The sequence below is a fragment of the Coprinopsis cinerea genome (genome assembly GCF_000182895.1).
Source record: "Coprinopsis cinerea okayama7#130 chromosome 7 map unlocalized cont3.7, whole genome shotgun sequence".
Classification (NCBI taxonomy): Eukaryota; Fungi; Basidiomycota; class Agaricomycetes; order Agaricales; family Psathyrellaceae; genus Coprinopsis; species Coprinopsis cinerea.
Window position 1 is genome coordinate 2113446 of NW_003307538.1, and position 13184 is coordinate 2126629.

General features: G+C 50.7%; 5 protein-coding genes across 5 annotated transcripts; 3 read left to right on the forward strand and 2 right to left on the reverse strand.

Moving 5' to 3' along the window:
* Nucleotides 1-562: 562 nt before the first annotated feature.
* On the reverse strand, nucleotides 563-3546 carry CC1G_05699 (condensin complex component cnd2). The gene is made up of 8 exons (XM_001831576.2): nucleotides 3060-3546; nucleotides 2454-3000; nucleotides 1880-2401; nucleotides 1537-1820; nucleotides 1366-1483; nucleotides 1036-1313; nucleotides 683-985; nucleotides 563-628 (listed from the first exon to the last, which is right to left on the reverse strand). The coding sequence occupies exons 1-8, from the start codon at nucleotides 3519-3521 to the stop codon at nucleotides 593-595; spliced, it is 2550 nt and encodes an 849-aa protein (XP_001831628.1). The 5' UTR covers nucleotides 3522-3546; the 3' UTR covers nucleotides 563-592.
* Nucleotides 3547-3814: 268 nt separating this feature from the next.
* On the forward strand, nucleotides 3815-5431 carry CC1G_05700 (basidiospore development protein; the record flags this gene model as incomplete). The annotated part of the gene is made up of 5 exons (XM_001831577.2): nucleotides 3815-3977; nucleotides 4040-4170; nucleotides 4224-4852; nucleotides 4913-5318; nucleotides 5372-5431. The coding sequence occupies 5 exons, from the start codon at nucleotides 3815-3817 to the stop codon at nucleotides 5429-5431; spliced, it is 1389 nt and encodes a 462-aa protein (XP_001831629.2).
* A 134-nt stretch (nucleotides 5432-5565) lies between these two features.
* Nucleotides 5566-7026, reverse strand: CC1G_05701 (hypothetical protein; the record flags this gene model as incomplete). Its single annotated transcript, XM_001831578.2, has 4 exons — nucleotides 5566-5797; nucleotides 5862-6006; nucleotides 6060-6378; nucleotides 6439-7026. The coding sequence occupies 4 exons, from the start codon at nucleotides 7024-7026 to the stop codon at nucleotides 5566-5568; spliced, it is 1284 nt and encodes a 427-aa protein (XP_001831630.2).
* Nucleotides 7027-7212: 186 nt separating this feature from the next.
* CC1G_05702 (hypothetical protein) lies at nucleotides 7213-9292 on the forward strand (the record flags this gene model as incomplete). The annotated part of the gene is made up of 10 exons (XM_001831579.2): nucleotides 7213-7424; nucleotides 7482-7619; nucleotides 7722-7935; nucleotides 7995-8082; nucleotides 8335-8388; nucleotides 8444-8475; nucleotides 8534-8709; nucleotides 8766-8875; nucleotides 8927-9048; nucleotides 9101-9292. 10 exons carry the CDS (start codon nucleotides 7213-7215, stop codon nucleotides 9290-9292), a joined length of 1338 nt encoding a protein of 445 aa, XP_001831631.2.
* Nucleotides 9293-10321: 1029 nt separating this feature from the next.
* CC1G_05703 (hypothetical protein) lies at nucleotides 10322-11537 on the forward strand (the record flags this gene model as incomplete). Its single annotated transcript, XM_001831580.2, has 4 exons — nucleotides 10322-10505; nucleotides 10576-10698; nucleotides 10834-11256; nucleotides 11515-11537. 4 exons carry the CDS (start codon nucleotides 10322-10324, stop codon nucleotides 11535-11537), a joined length of 753 nt encoding a protein of 250 aa, XP_001831632.2.
* Between the last annotated feature and the right edge of the window lie 1647 nt (nucleotides 11538-13184).

Consider the following 13184-nt stretch of genomic DNA (forward strand, 5'->3'; position numbering starts at 1 on the left):
CAAAGCAATAGCGCCCTACCGACGCGCCTCAAACGACCAAACAAATCCCACTGAGCCAAATACAAACATGGCTCCGCGTACTGTAGCATTTCGATCAATTCGACCGTCATCGGTCATACCCCCTCTGGTTTGTCGAAATTTGGAATCATGTCATCGGTCATCAGAGCTCCGGTCGAAATTTTATTCCCAAACTGCGAAGGGTCAATTCTTCCCCCCTAAAAAGTGGCTTTGAATAGATTGTGTACGAACACTAAAGTAAAGAAATTAAGTAGAATCCAACGAAAAAGTTAGAATTTACCGTGATGTCGTTGATTTTCGGTCGAAATTTTGTTGAGGTCATCGGTCGCAACCCTGTTGGTCGAATTTGACATTTCGACCAATCTGTCATCGGTCAGACCCCCGGTCGAATTGATCGAAATGGTACAGTAGCTTTGAAAGAACCATTATACAGGACGATTCAAGAATGTACTTTATGTGCTCTAAGCTAGCCGTTACAACAGGAGGATAAGATAGGAAACCACAACAACCAGAAGACTGCAACAAGACAATAAAAAATATTTAGGGATTACTACAAGTCCATATGCACAGGGTATCATGCTGATTGCGTTGCATTAGGGTCGCGGTAAATCTATGACACGAAACGTGTTAGTGCATTGGCCACTTCAATATAGAGCCAACTGACCTTTATACTCCAGAGGTCATTCCCTGGTTTACCAGCAGCGATCTCGTCGTCATCATCATCAGGGATAATGGAATCCACAGGCATATCGTCACCGTCCCCATTGCCACTCGCCGTCTCAAGTTTCAAACCTTGCTCGTTCGCCAAATGCAATAAACAGATGAAACAGAAACTCGTGCTGATCTCCTCCAGTTTGTCGGCCGGATACGAGTTCTTGAGGCCAGTGACGACTTGGCTGAATTGGCGGGCCTCGTTTGGATCAGTAGGAGGCCTCTTGTCTTTCTCGTTCTCATCATCGTCCACGTCCTGTGAGGACCGATTAGCTTGGGCTAGAAAAGACATCTGGGGTCACACACCATTCCGTCCTCCGGTTTAGACTTGGGTACAACAATGTCGAGGTGGTTCCAAATGTTCTCTTTGAGTTTGCGAACATCGACACGCTTAGCTCGTTTCGCGTAATTGATTGCCTCGGGCTTGATGCGCCTGGTCTGGCCTTGAGTAGCGGCCAACAAATCCTGCTCGCCAGCATCGATAACGGAAGGACCAATCTCTCCATACGGATCGTCGAATCCGCCAGGACCATCATCGTCATCGTCGTTGAAGAATTGGGTGCTGAAGGGCACATGGCCGCCATCTGGAGTGCATCGTTTAGCAAGGATACCAACCTCAAATGGACGAGAGCATACCATCGTCCTGATCTCCTTCACGAGCTCGAGCTTGATCAGCAGCAGCTTGCGCCCAGAAGTTTTCGTCGATCTCGCCGTCATCGTTGTTCATTCTTGCCCGCCGCCCGCGCATCTTCAACTGCAGAAAACCATAAGTCTCTGACGAGATGCAAAGGCAATAGAAATACTCACGAAGAATTTAGGCTTCAAGAAGAGGGTGACCAACTGTCGACTTGAGAAATGCATATCGTCTGGCAAGCGATGGTCATCTTTCTTCTTGTCTTTCTTCTTCCGAGTTTTGGGTCCAGTGCCCGGTAGATTGATGCTCTGACCCTTCCCGACAGGCGCAAAGAGTTCTTCCTTGATCGCCTTCAAACTCTTCTCTGAAGGGGTTAAGAAGTCGATCTTCACAGGTTCCTTCTTCGTCCTGGTCTTTGGTTGCTTGTTCTCGCCCGCGTTATTAGAATTGAGATTTGCTGTAGAACAAAGGCGATTAATCGCGTAAAACCAATACGGATGCAGGAAACATGCTTACCATTTTGAAGGCGTCGCAGTTTCCAATGCTCAGGGCCAGCCCAATTCCTGCGGAACTGACTGTCGAAGTAGTCCAATGCGCCATCTCCCTCTCCGTCCATGGCCAAGAACAACTCGCGTTGATTGGGTTCTTTACGAGGGTCGAAAGGCATAGGAGGACCCATTGGACCGTCCTCGCCAGGAGCAACAGGTCCCACCGACCCTCCGTTCGACCCTTCCCCGCCGAAATCATCACCACCCATGTCTTGACCACCAAAGGCATAGTCGTCGTGTGCGCCGTCTTGAGTTTCGAAGAAGTCTTCCACTGCTCCAGGATTCTGGTCAACGTCCATGTGGAAGTCGCCTCCCGCTGGACCATCGTCAGAGTCGTTATCATCGTCAATGTCATCGAATCTTGCTGTTGTAATTTCTTGTTGGGTGTTGCCCTGACTGTCAAAGTCGAAATCTTTCGAGAAAGTGAACCCGGCGAGGGAGTGGGAGATAGCTTTGTTCTCAAGAACCTCCAAGTCAGGGAGGAATTTCTCTAAACAACAACCGTTCAGTACAATGTTCAGGGCGACGTTGGGGCTACTCACCCCGAAGTTCGCTGAGGTCAATAAGGTCAACCGGTTCGTCCACAACTTCGTCGTCCTCCTTAAAGACGGAGTCACTGGCGTCGAAAATGACGCGCATTCCACCATCACTTCCCAAGCCTAAGCTCAGGTGGTTCATGAGCAAGCCTCGGGCACCACCCTCGTCAAAGTCTTCACTGGTCTTCTTGAACAGAGGGTCAACGCTGAACTCCAGATCGAACTTTTGAAGTTGAATAGCTGCATAGTCCTTGACAAGCCAGTGGTTGCCTGACCGCGACGATTTTTTCTTCTTCTGCGTCGGACCACCGTCAGGGTTATCGGAATTCTCGTCGTCGTCATCGTCGTTCCTGCCGGACGCAAGATTGCTCAGAAGCTTTCCCGTCTCGGTTCCAAGACTGTCAACACGCGACGTCCAAATCTTCACGCAACCGTCCAAAGTGCAGGACGCGCGCTGAAAGTTGATCGAGTTGTCGTCATTATTCCGCAACAGCGACATGTCATGGAAATAGTCGATGAGCGCAAAGTCCCATGAGTTACCCGCGTTAATTTTCTACAGGGCAAAAGGTTAGCTCGCCAAAGCGGAAAAAAATGAAAGGACTTGAAGCGTACGTTGTCGGTCGCCATTTTCATCCATTCCTCGAATCTCGAGCTCACAATGTCGATCTGAACTTTGGGCACGGGCTGGGATGCCACAGACGTGAGGAGTTGCTTGGTCCTGCCCATCGTCCTGGACGAATCGCCCGAGACGTCCTGGTTACCCTCGGATGAGGGGCCTGCGACAGCGTTCTCCAGCATTCCAGGATACATGCTCTTCCTCCGTCTCCTCTTCTCCGCCTCGTCGTCGTTAATATTCACGGATTTGAGAGGCGCCCGTGCTCCACCAGGACCCGGCTGGCCGCTCTCGGACGTGAAGCTGGCGTCGCCATCCGGGATGTAGGCCTCGCTCAGTCGTTTTTTGAGGTGCGACTTCTGGAGTCGCGGGGTTTCTTGCTCGCTGTCGTCGCCTTCTGAGTTTTCTTCATAATGAACGCGAGCGCCGTTTGGGGAGCGAGCTCGACGCGGAGGAGCCATTATTGAAATTGGCGGTTAATCAGAGTCTTCAACAAAGGGATATACCATCATGTGATCGCAGAAACGCGACGCGTAACGGTGTGACAGTCCTGTCACAAAGTTCCCAGGCTTTGCGACCAGATACGCGCTTCCGTGAATGGCTTGACCCCTATTTTGTTTCTTCGATGGCTGCTAGGACTGGTTCTGCAACGCTTTGGGCTCATTTACTCCGCAATGACCAACAAAAACCGAACAATGGACTGGACATCTCGAATCTTCCCCCTCTGGCTCCTCAGGACAAGAACGCAACGACGATGAGGGTACTATTACACGACACCCAGATGAACCTGGAGAAATTCTCTGGTCACGTCGAGGCTCTGATCTCAAACGTGAAAGAAACAAGCCAGGAACTCAGGAAAACGAGTTCTACGTTTGAACAGGAACACGATAAGCTCTTAGGCGACATTATAGATCTAGGTTTTCCATTTGCGCCCCTTCAATCTCTTCCTTTTTTCTAAATAAATCCTTGCGTGCGCTAGTTAACAGGAGTCAGAAACAGCTGCAGAGCTCAATTGGAAGTCCAGCTCAGAGCGCAGCGCTGGATGCGTTTATGAACAAAGTCGAGCTGAGGCTTGAGAGCCTTGATCAGCGCTTGGATGCGATGCAAGCGGTACTCGAGACGATATCCATTGGGACTATTTACTCACCGTGCCATCCCTCTAGTTCAACCAAACCCATTCGCAAGCGCTTCAGACCCAGATTCAGGCAATTCAGAACCTACAGGCCCAGCAGAACCTCATTCTGAACGCCGTGACACCCTTGCTTCCTCTCTTGCAGTCACTGCCTCCTCGGCTCGCACCATCGACGTCCCTGGCGAATCCTTCTCAAACCCAGAGAACGGATGCTTCATCTCAGACCATCATCGAGAAACGCCAACCGTCCTATCATCAAGAAACGTTGCGAAAACGACAACGCGTCGATTCCGATATCCAGGAAATATCCCCGCCCAAGCCACTCCCAGGTTCTGCTCAGAAGAAACGACGCATAGAGTCACCAAGGAGCGTTCAGAAGCCTTCGTTAGAGCTTACGCAGCGCCTTTTTCCCAGTTCATCTCCGGACCTCATCAAGTATTCGACAGATTCTGAAGGTCCTTCCACCAAACCCCAGGTGAACGAAAGGTCTGCGCCACTTGTCACACCCCGACGCCCTCTCCAAGATTTGTTCCCGTTCCCGCCAGGCTCCAATCAGCGCTCGGTATCGAAGAGACCCATGCCACCTTCGTCCACCCGCCTCGTGGGCCCTGGGAAATCAGCAACACCAGGACCCTCAAGGGTAGGAGCAGAAGAATCGAGGTATGCACCATTATGGTTGTATACTGTATTGGATGGTCTTCGTTAACGATTGTTGAACAGGGCCGCATTGGCACGACGACCTTTAATCAAACCCCTTGCCATCGCCCCGCTCGCTTTCTCCTCCACTTCCAAGACTCCGGTGCATATATCCAACTTTACACCCAAGCCTGTTACACCTTCTCTAAGAAACGCGGTTGCTGGAGAAGGGAGGGCGCTCAAAATTGCTCAGACCCCGCAAGTCTTGAAAAATGAACGTATGACTTCGCAAGCTGCGAAGAATACGACCATGCCTCCCCCGGCGGGTATGGTGTCTCTGAGCCGTAGCTCGACCATCACAACAGCAACGGCAACAAAGCCCACGAGCAATACACCACGTTTTGGGCCAGAAGCTAATAAGCCGCTGCTCCTTCGCGCACCAACCAACAACGGTCCCCGTCCTCTCCAGGAACGAATGAAGGAACCTGTTGTACGTGACTAATGAACAGTTTTTCTGACTTCCGTCTGACGATGTCTGTATAGCGCGAAGGAAGACGCTTCATCCCGTTGGTGGATACAGATGATGAAGACGATAGCGACTGAAGTCCTGCCTCGCTTGCTTATTCTGACCTACCGGACGGACAGACTGATATGATAGACCATGCACTCGATGTTACCGCTCGAACTGTAATAAGAATCGTTTCGTTTCCATACACTACACGCCTGAACATCTAGCCTTATGCGATCCAAATCTCGATCGGCGCTTCGCCATATCCCGGCACCTCGCCAACTGGCACAAAGTCGATCCCAATCTCCTTTGCCATCTCCCACAGAGATCTTTCCGATTCATCTCGTTGTTTATACCCCAGGACGATAAGAGGTTTCTTTTCCTCGTTGGCTTGCAAAATACTCTTGAGTGTCTGGACGAGAGCCGGGAATGATGAGGTGTTGTATGTCACGTCAGCCATCCTATGGACGCGGAAGAGCATGTCAGCGTCGTACAGAGGTGTGGGGACAGGCAATGCGAGCGTACACGACAAGGTCGAATTTGGGACCGCTTTCTTTGACTTGGGAGATATAGTCTTCTTCCCAGTTCAAAACACCCGCTTTCAACTCTACGGAGGGGTAGAATCGTTGGTTGGTGGCGATGTTGTGTTCGAGGAGGGGGATGGCCGAATCTAGCAGAGCGTTCCGTCAACAAAGCGTTATTGAAGGTATTAAGCGCACATACCCAGATCGGTGGTGAGAATCTCGTCCCTTTCTTCTGCACTCTCGGTAGCTCGGAAGTTGGCTCGCAAGACAGAAAGTACTAGAGCCACGATGCCGATGCCAGCACCTTTGAATCGCGTTATCATGTTGTACGGGAAAGGGGTAGATGGGAGGACGTTACCTAGCTCCAGGATCCTCTGTCGAGAGGTATTCAAGATGATTTCCTTCAACCTCTCCCTCAAGGCGGACCCTTCTTGGCCAAGCTGGAACCCTCCAGTTGAGGAGCTCTCGGCCAATTTGACAAGCCAAGAACTCAATCCAATCCCACTATCCCAGATTTTCTAGAAGTCGCTATACATCGTCAACATATTCAGCTTAGTGTTGAAGACCAAGATGCTTACTTTGTCGAGATCAAAAGAAGTCTGCTCTCGAATGCGTAGAGCGACATTTTGTACAGATGGACCGGCCGTGCTAGGTGATGGCTGTCCACCATCTGGAACAGAAGGTAGCTCTGGTCGTGCTACAGAGAACCTGTACAATCGCTCGATCTGCTCCTGCTTCGGTGCCCATCTGCCAGCTCTCGCAGTGAACAAGATAGGCATCGAAAGAACAGGAAAAGGTATCCCAGCACCGATGTCCTCTTTCCCCAAATCAATGCTCAGGATGTCCATCCGGTTCTGCACCATAAGAATAAGCCTCCATTGCTGTCCTTCGCGCAGATTTTTGGGTAATGGAACGGGGATCTCTTTATACGCCGTCGCTTGTCTGTACGTTGTCAATTTAGTCGGTTGGGTGAACACTGGTCCTTTTGGCGCGACATTTCTAGCCGTGCGTGGTTCGGGTTCCTGAAGCCATGAGTAGTACAGGTCTTGAACGGATAAGAAAGGCTCTGTGCGCAGGTCGTTGGATATTTGGGGCGTTATTAAGATCGGAGACGATAAAGGTGCTTGGGTTGGAGGAGGACGAAGGAAGGAGAGATAGAAAAACATTGGAATTGATGGGCCATCAATCTCGTCTTCCAGGATCAATTCACGAAGGCACGGGTCCACTTCTGACTTCTGACAGTGACCACACCCCGGGATCCAGAATGGGCAAGATTTCGCATCGGCAATGTCAGAATCGTGGCACCATAAATTCAAATACTCTATGTTTTCGCTTTGGTCATTTTTCCAAGGATGAGTTCGGCCGTGTTCGACCCTGGCAAACGCGCTGATGATGACAAGACGGTCACTTTGGTCGAAGAAGCGCCCGTAGAACCAGATCCCAGCCCACCATCGGTCACCGGGCAACGTTTTGAGCAATTCGAAATTGCTGAAGCCAACAATGACACCGTTCCCCAAGTGACCCTCAAAGGCCTGGCAATGTTGTGCTTGCTTCGATTCTCCTCGTGCGTGGTTTTCTCGGCCATTGCATCGACACTGTAAGATAACCGTAGCCACCGCAGCGCCTGGCAAGATCGCTCGGTTACATTCTCGACCTACCTCTTCTTGGTGCCCCTCTTCCCGACCACTCTAGTCCCCGCATCTACCTTTGGACTCTGCACCACCACGTCTGGGATCCTATTCTCAAACCTAGCAGGCAGGTTCGTCGATCAACATGACAGGCTTCGAGTCGCGAGGACAGCTACAGCAATTCAAAAACTATGCTGTGGGGCTATATACTCCGTGTTTCTGGTCTTCTTCAGACTCGCTGGATCGAGGATGGAGATCACCCATGCAGTTGAAAGGGGGAATAAACCGAGGGACGATGCCATGTTGGGAGTATTGGTGATTGCTGGATGCGTGCTCAAGGTCTCTAGCGTGTGTTTGACGCTTAGTGTGGAGAGAGAGTGGCCTTCTGCTATCGGAAGGGGTTCGTCGCAGCGGCTTACAAGGATGAATACCTGGATACGAAGAGTGGTATGTCGCACATCTCTTCGTAGTGGACATGTTTACTGATTCACTTTATCGAACCATAGGACCTCATATGCGATCTTGTCGCTCCCCTATTTGTGTCTGGGTTGTCCGCAGGCGTGCATTACCCCTTTGCAGCTGCCTTTTTGGCCGGTATGTCTGGCGTAGCACTTGTCCTCGAGGCGAGTATTCTCGGAATGCTCTTTCAATACCGGTCGAGCCCAATCACATAGATGTTCCTCAGTGGGGTGGTCTATCGACACTTCCCTGAGCTACAGGCTCGTCAACATGGGATCATTCCAAGTCCACCTTCTATTGGAAACGGAGAACAGCACTCTTCGCAGGCGATGGATGCCCAAATTGAATCAATCGGAAGAAAGTTGCTTCGGAAATCGACCGCTTCAGTTCGGGAGTTCGCCCACGACCTCCGAGAGTTCAGCAAGCTCCCGGTGTTCTTCAGTGCGTCCCTCGCCTCAACTACAGTTTGTGCTTGTTGACATGGTCTATCGTTCAGCATCCCTGTCGATTGCCAGCATCTATTTGACGGTATGTATCACGTTCTTCCGGTGCTCTAAGAATTCTCGAGTTCTGAATGAACCTCTAGGTCCTCTCTTTCGACGGCACCATGCTCACCTTCCTCAAAAATACACTGAACTACTCTGATCCCTTTTTGGCCGCACAACGGGGAGTGTGTACTATCGCTGGCCTCATAGGGACCTTGCTGTTTCCTCTTGTCATGCAACGTATTGGATTAGTTCGGACTGGTAGTTGGGCCATCTGGTACGCCAGTGCTTGATTGTGGGTTGGTATCCGCTAACTAATACGACTGACGCCAGGTCTGAGTTCGCGTGTTTGATCCCTGTCGTTGTCTCGTTATATGTGGGGTCCAGTGAGCGTGTAACAAAGATCAGCACACCGCCCTGGAACGCAGCCATGCTTTTCGGAGGTCAGTATCCACACGCCTCTCCCTTTTCTTTGACTTAATCTACCCTTACAGGGATGGCCTTGTCTCGAATCGGGCTCTGGATGTTCGACTTATCCCAAGTCCAAATCCTGCAAGAATCCTTGGAATCCCATCCTCGACGAACGAGATTGACGTCCATCCAATTCATCATGCAGGTAAATTCTTATTACCCTCGAGCCATCCAGACCTTTTACGGATGCCGCCCAGGATATGTTCGACCTCGCAAAGTATGCGATCACGATAGGACTTGCTAAACCCTCCCAGTTCCGATGGGCAGGGCTGATCAGCGTGATATCAGTACTGATGGGTGGATGTCTGTACACTCTCGGTTATGCGAGACGAGTGAGGGGACATATCTCGCCTCATTGGAGATGGTTGAAGAAGTTCAAGGTTATCTAGTCGGCGACGTTTGTTCTTCCAGACATCATTGTGACAATACTCGTATTTGGCCCAGTGAAAGACATGAAATCTGACCGCCGCACAGTAAGCGACCGCCGACACCCTGGTCTACAGAAGACGACAATGCTTTGGTTAATGTCGTTTCTGATCAACTGAAGTCGTTGAACGGCTTACATAGTCCCACTGGAATTCGGATTCGGCAAACGCCGGTAGTCTGCATGTAGGATCAACGGCGCCCAAACTGGCCTTCAGCTCCTGCTCTACTCCTAGGCCCTAGGCCCCTTCTCATAACACAGCGCAGACTCCATGGCCCTCCTTGGTCGCGATATTCTCGAATCTGTCATCGACGAGCTAGGCCGCGAGGTCAACCCACCATTCGGGTCGCCAGCCAGGCCAACGACGGATCCTGCATTTCAAGCGCTCGTCGCCTTATCGCTGTCAACCCCTTCTCTTCTACATCGCTGCAGAACACAGATATTCTTCAGATTGAGTTTTACCTCTCCAGAAGAGAAGAAAACTCGTCCGACAGTAGAACAGCACTTGACGCACTCGCTATCGATGCTCGAAACTCACCCTCACTTGATCCCGTACATCAGGGAACTGAATGTCATAGGCGTTGACAGAATTCCCCCGTGTCCTCAATTTTCAGGGGCTTTTCAACCCAACCTGGAAGCAACAATAGTCGCACTCGACAAGCTATTCCGTCCTTTACTGCAGAAACTCGATAACGTTCATTCTTTCTCCTTATCTGTCAACTGGTGCCACCTGAAGGATGGCACTCGAGCGGCTCTTCTGGAATTCCTCACTCGTCAAGACGGAGGCCTGCTCAAGAAGCTGGCTTTCGACTATATATGGGACCTTCCTCCCGTGATTCCTCGGCGATTGGCTCCCACAGTGGAATGGCTCAGCGTCTCATACACGGCGATTGGGGAAGACACCATCCCAGATGAATGCCACCTCAAACTACAACTAGCGACTTCCAAGTCATCACTCAAGTACTTTCAAATACTAAATGCTGATCCCGATATAATGCCAACCAGCTCTTCCCCTCACTTCCTCAACAGCGGTCTCGACTTTACCCAACTAGAGGAAGCCTCGGAGTCGCTCTGCATACAGACGCTTGAAGATGAGAAGAGCGTGCATCAAATTCTATCTCTCTCACGAGAGACTGTTAGCCACCTCAGGTTAATGTATGGAACTCTTATGGGTAGCCGTGAGTAGACTTGTCACATTTTTGTCAAGCTAATAATTGACCTAAGCTCATACTTTCGAAACATTGATAGTCTATGTCCCATCGCCCATGTTCTACTTTCATGATCGAGCACGAGAGCTACGATCACATGACTACATACACATACGCGACTCGCGAGGTACTTGCAGTGCAGCTTTCACCTTTCTTCTGCACTGTGAGTATCCTCTCTCATAGCTACTGTACCTGTACTCGCATTATCGTAGATCCAGCCCTTACGGTGAATCTCTAGGTACAGAATGCAGCTTTCACCTTTCTTCTGCACTATCCAGCCCTTACGGTGAATCTCTAGCTGCCCGTGTCAGCTCAACAGGTTATGAGCCCCGCCTAGGCTCCATTTTTGATCTTTGTGAAGATTACGCCCGAGCGAACGTTGCATACGCCCTTTTGGAGGATCTCGCCTTTGTCGAAATGGCGAATTCTCGACCAGCCAATCCTTTCCGTACTCCCGCACCCATTTTCGACCCTTGGCAGAACCAATGGGGAGACTCGCCTTTAACTCCTTTGCCCGAAGAATACCAAACATCCCCTCCCAGCCCCATTCCCGAGACGGTGGACGATGATGAGCAACAACAACCACCGCCCCCAGTTCGTAACATACTCAGGCCCGGCGGGCGGTACATCAACCGCTTTCCCCAACCTCGCGGTCCGCAACCAGGTGTTGCCGGTTTCGGTAGAGCTATTGGTGGTGGCGCACGTGCACCGCCCAACGCTGGTACGCCCTCTCCTGCTCCCCCGATCGTCACGAGTCCAGACAATTTGAATTTCCCATCCGTTTCTGCCTATTCTCTTCCTAATACACACATTCCCGCGAATCCTCTTGTTGCCAATCCTTCCTTCCAAACCGGATCCAATTTTTTCAGTCTTCTTAGCAACATATATGCCATGTTCGGTTTTTACGAGTCCGTAAGGAGTCGTTTCTATGCTGCTCGATTTTGTGAGACTTCATTTAGGCCCGTGGGACTTTTCATAGAAGCCTTCATTTCGCCCATTTGATGGACAGCCATTAACATTAATGGGTTCGTTGACAGCTGTCACTGCAGCACTTGAGATAAGTAGTGAGACTTCATTTAAGCCTGTGCGACTTTTCATTTCAATTTTGACGGTTTGATGGACAGGTGGTGGTCCTTTAATTTCAACATCTCCTTTATTTCACTTATGTTGGCCTTAGTGAAAAGCAGGGGTACGGCAGACCCTGCGGGTTTCGGGTAGGGGTAAGGGCGGGTCCGGGTCCGGGTACGCATTTTCGTACCCGCGATCGCTAAAACAAGCCCTTACACGTCCAAATCGGCCATGAAATGGCCGAGTTATGTTTGATTTAAGTAAATTGAGCATAACTCGCCCATTTCTGGGCCGTTTTGGACGAAATAAAGCTCAAACCCTGCGGAAAACCCGCAGGGTTGCGGGTAGGGTTTTGGCAGGGTCCGGGTCCGGGTCCTGGCTTTCAGACCCGGGGTTTACCCGTGGTGAACACTAGTTGGCCTTACACCTTCCGACACTTCGTTCATATAGTCCGGTTTATAGGGGCAGTTAGACATATGATGCAATAATTTGTGGTCAGTCGCTTTTTATCAGGACATTCTATGACATCATCCTATGATTATAGATAGGAGTCCCAATTCCGTTTTGGACTGGGCATGGCAAAGTGGCAGTGTTGATGGCATTGATGTCATCAAAATGCCCGGGTTTTTCCTCACTAGCCAATAGGGGCTGCCGGTTCAATCCCTAAGGGCACCATTCATTTCACTTATAAGTTATGTACGATATTTTGATACATCCATTATGGTAGTGTAGCTTGACTCTATTAGACTGTTAAATGTATTTACAAGAGAATATATATTAATGGCTCTAGTCTCCAATAGGCATTCTTCTGGGCGCGAGCGCGAGCACGCCGAAGGTGTGCGCCAGCGAGCGCCATCCACAATCCACCATGGTACAAACGGACTCGTAACCTGCCAGGAGCCTGTGAGTTGGCCCACAGATCAAGTTATTCCCCAAGAGCTTTTAGACCGAGCTCCTCAAGAGGTACGTCATCTCTTGCCGTCGGGTAGCCAGGCCACGGCCACTACCTATCAAACCTCCGCTTCGGCGGCTTCGCCCGTTCCTCCTCCTAACGGTGGCAACGCGCCTAATCAGCATTCTTATGGGGGTGCTGTTGGGCAAGAACCTCCGCGTACCACTCATGGGGGTGATTCCTCTGGACGCCGCGATGTTCTTGGCGATATGCGTGGTGACGAACAGTCCGCCTCGGACCGACGCAGAGGTACACCCGATTTTAGTTACACTCAAGAATTACGACGCCTCGTCATCGAAGCTTCTTCTGGTAAATTACAACATTCAGTTAATCCGTTCGCACTTCCCCTTTCTATGCGGCGGAAAGGTTCTCTTGTTCCTACTTCTCATATCACTCCCCTGGACACTCGTGACGGTTGGCGCGACTGGATTGGGTCTATCAAACACATCCTCTACGGCCTTAATATTCTCGGTTTAGGGAAGGACAGGGGTAACCCCCGGGTAGCCGGACACCTACCCTTACCCCCACCCCCCAAAACCCCTACCCCTGACTGAGGGGTAGGGGTAGTACCCTTACCCCCCAACCCTGGGGGTTTTGACCAAGGGTTTTAAGTATTTTGGCACTAACAA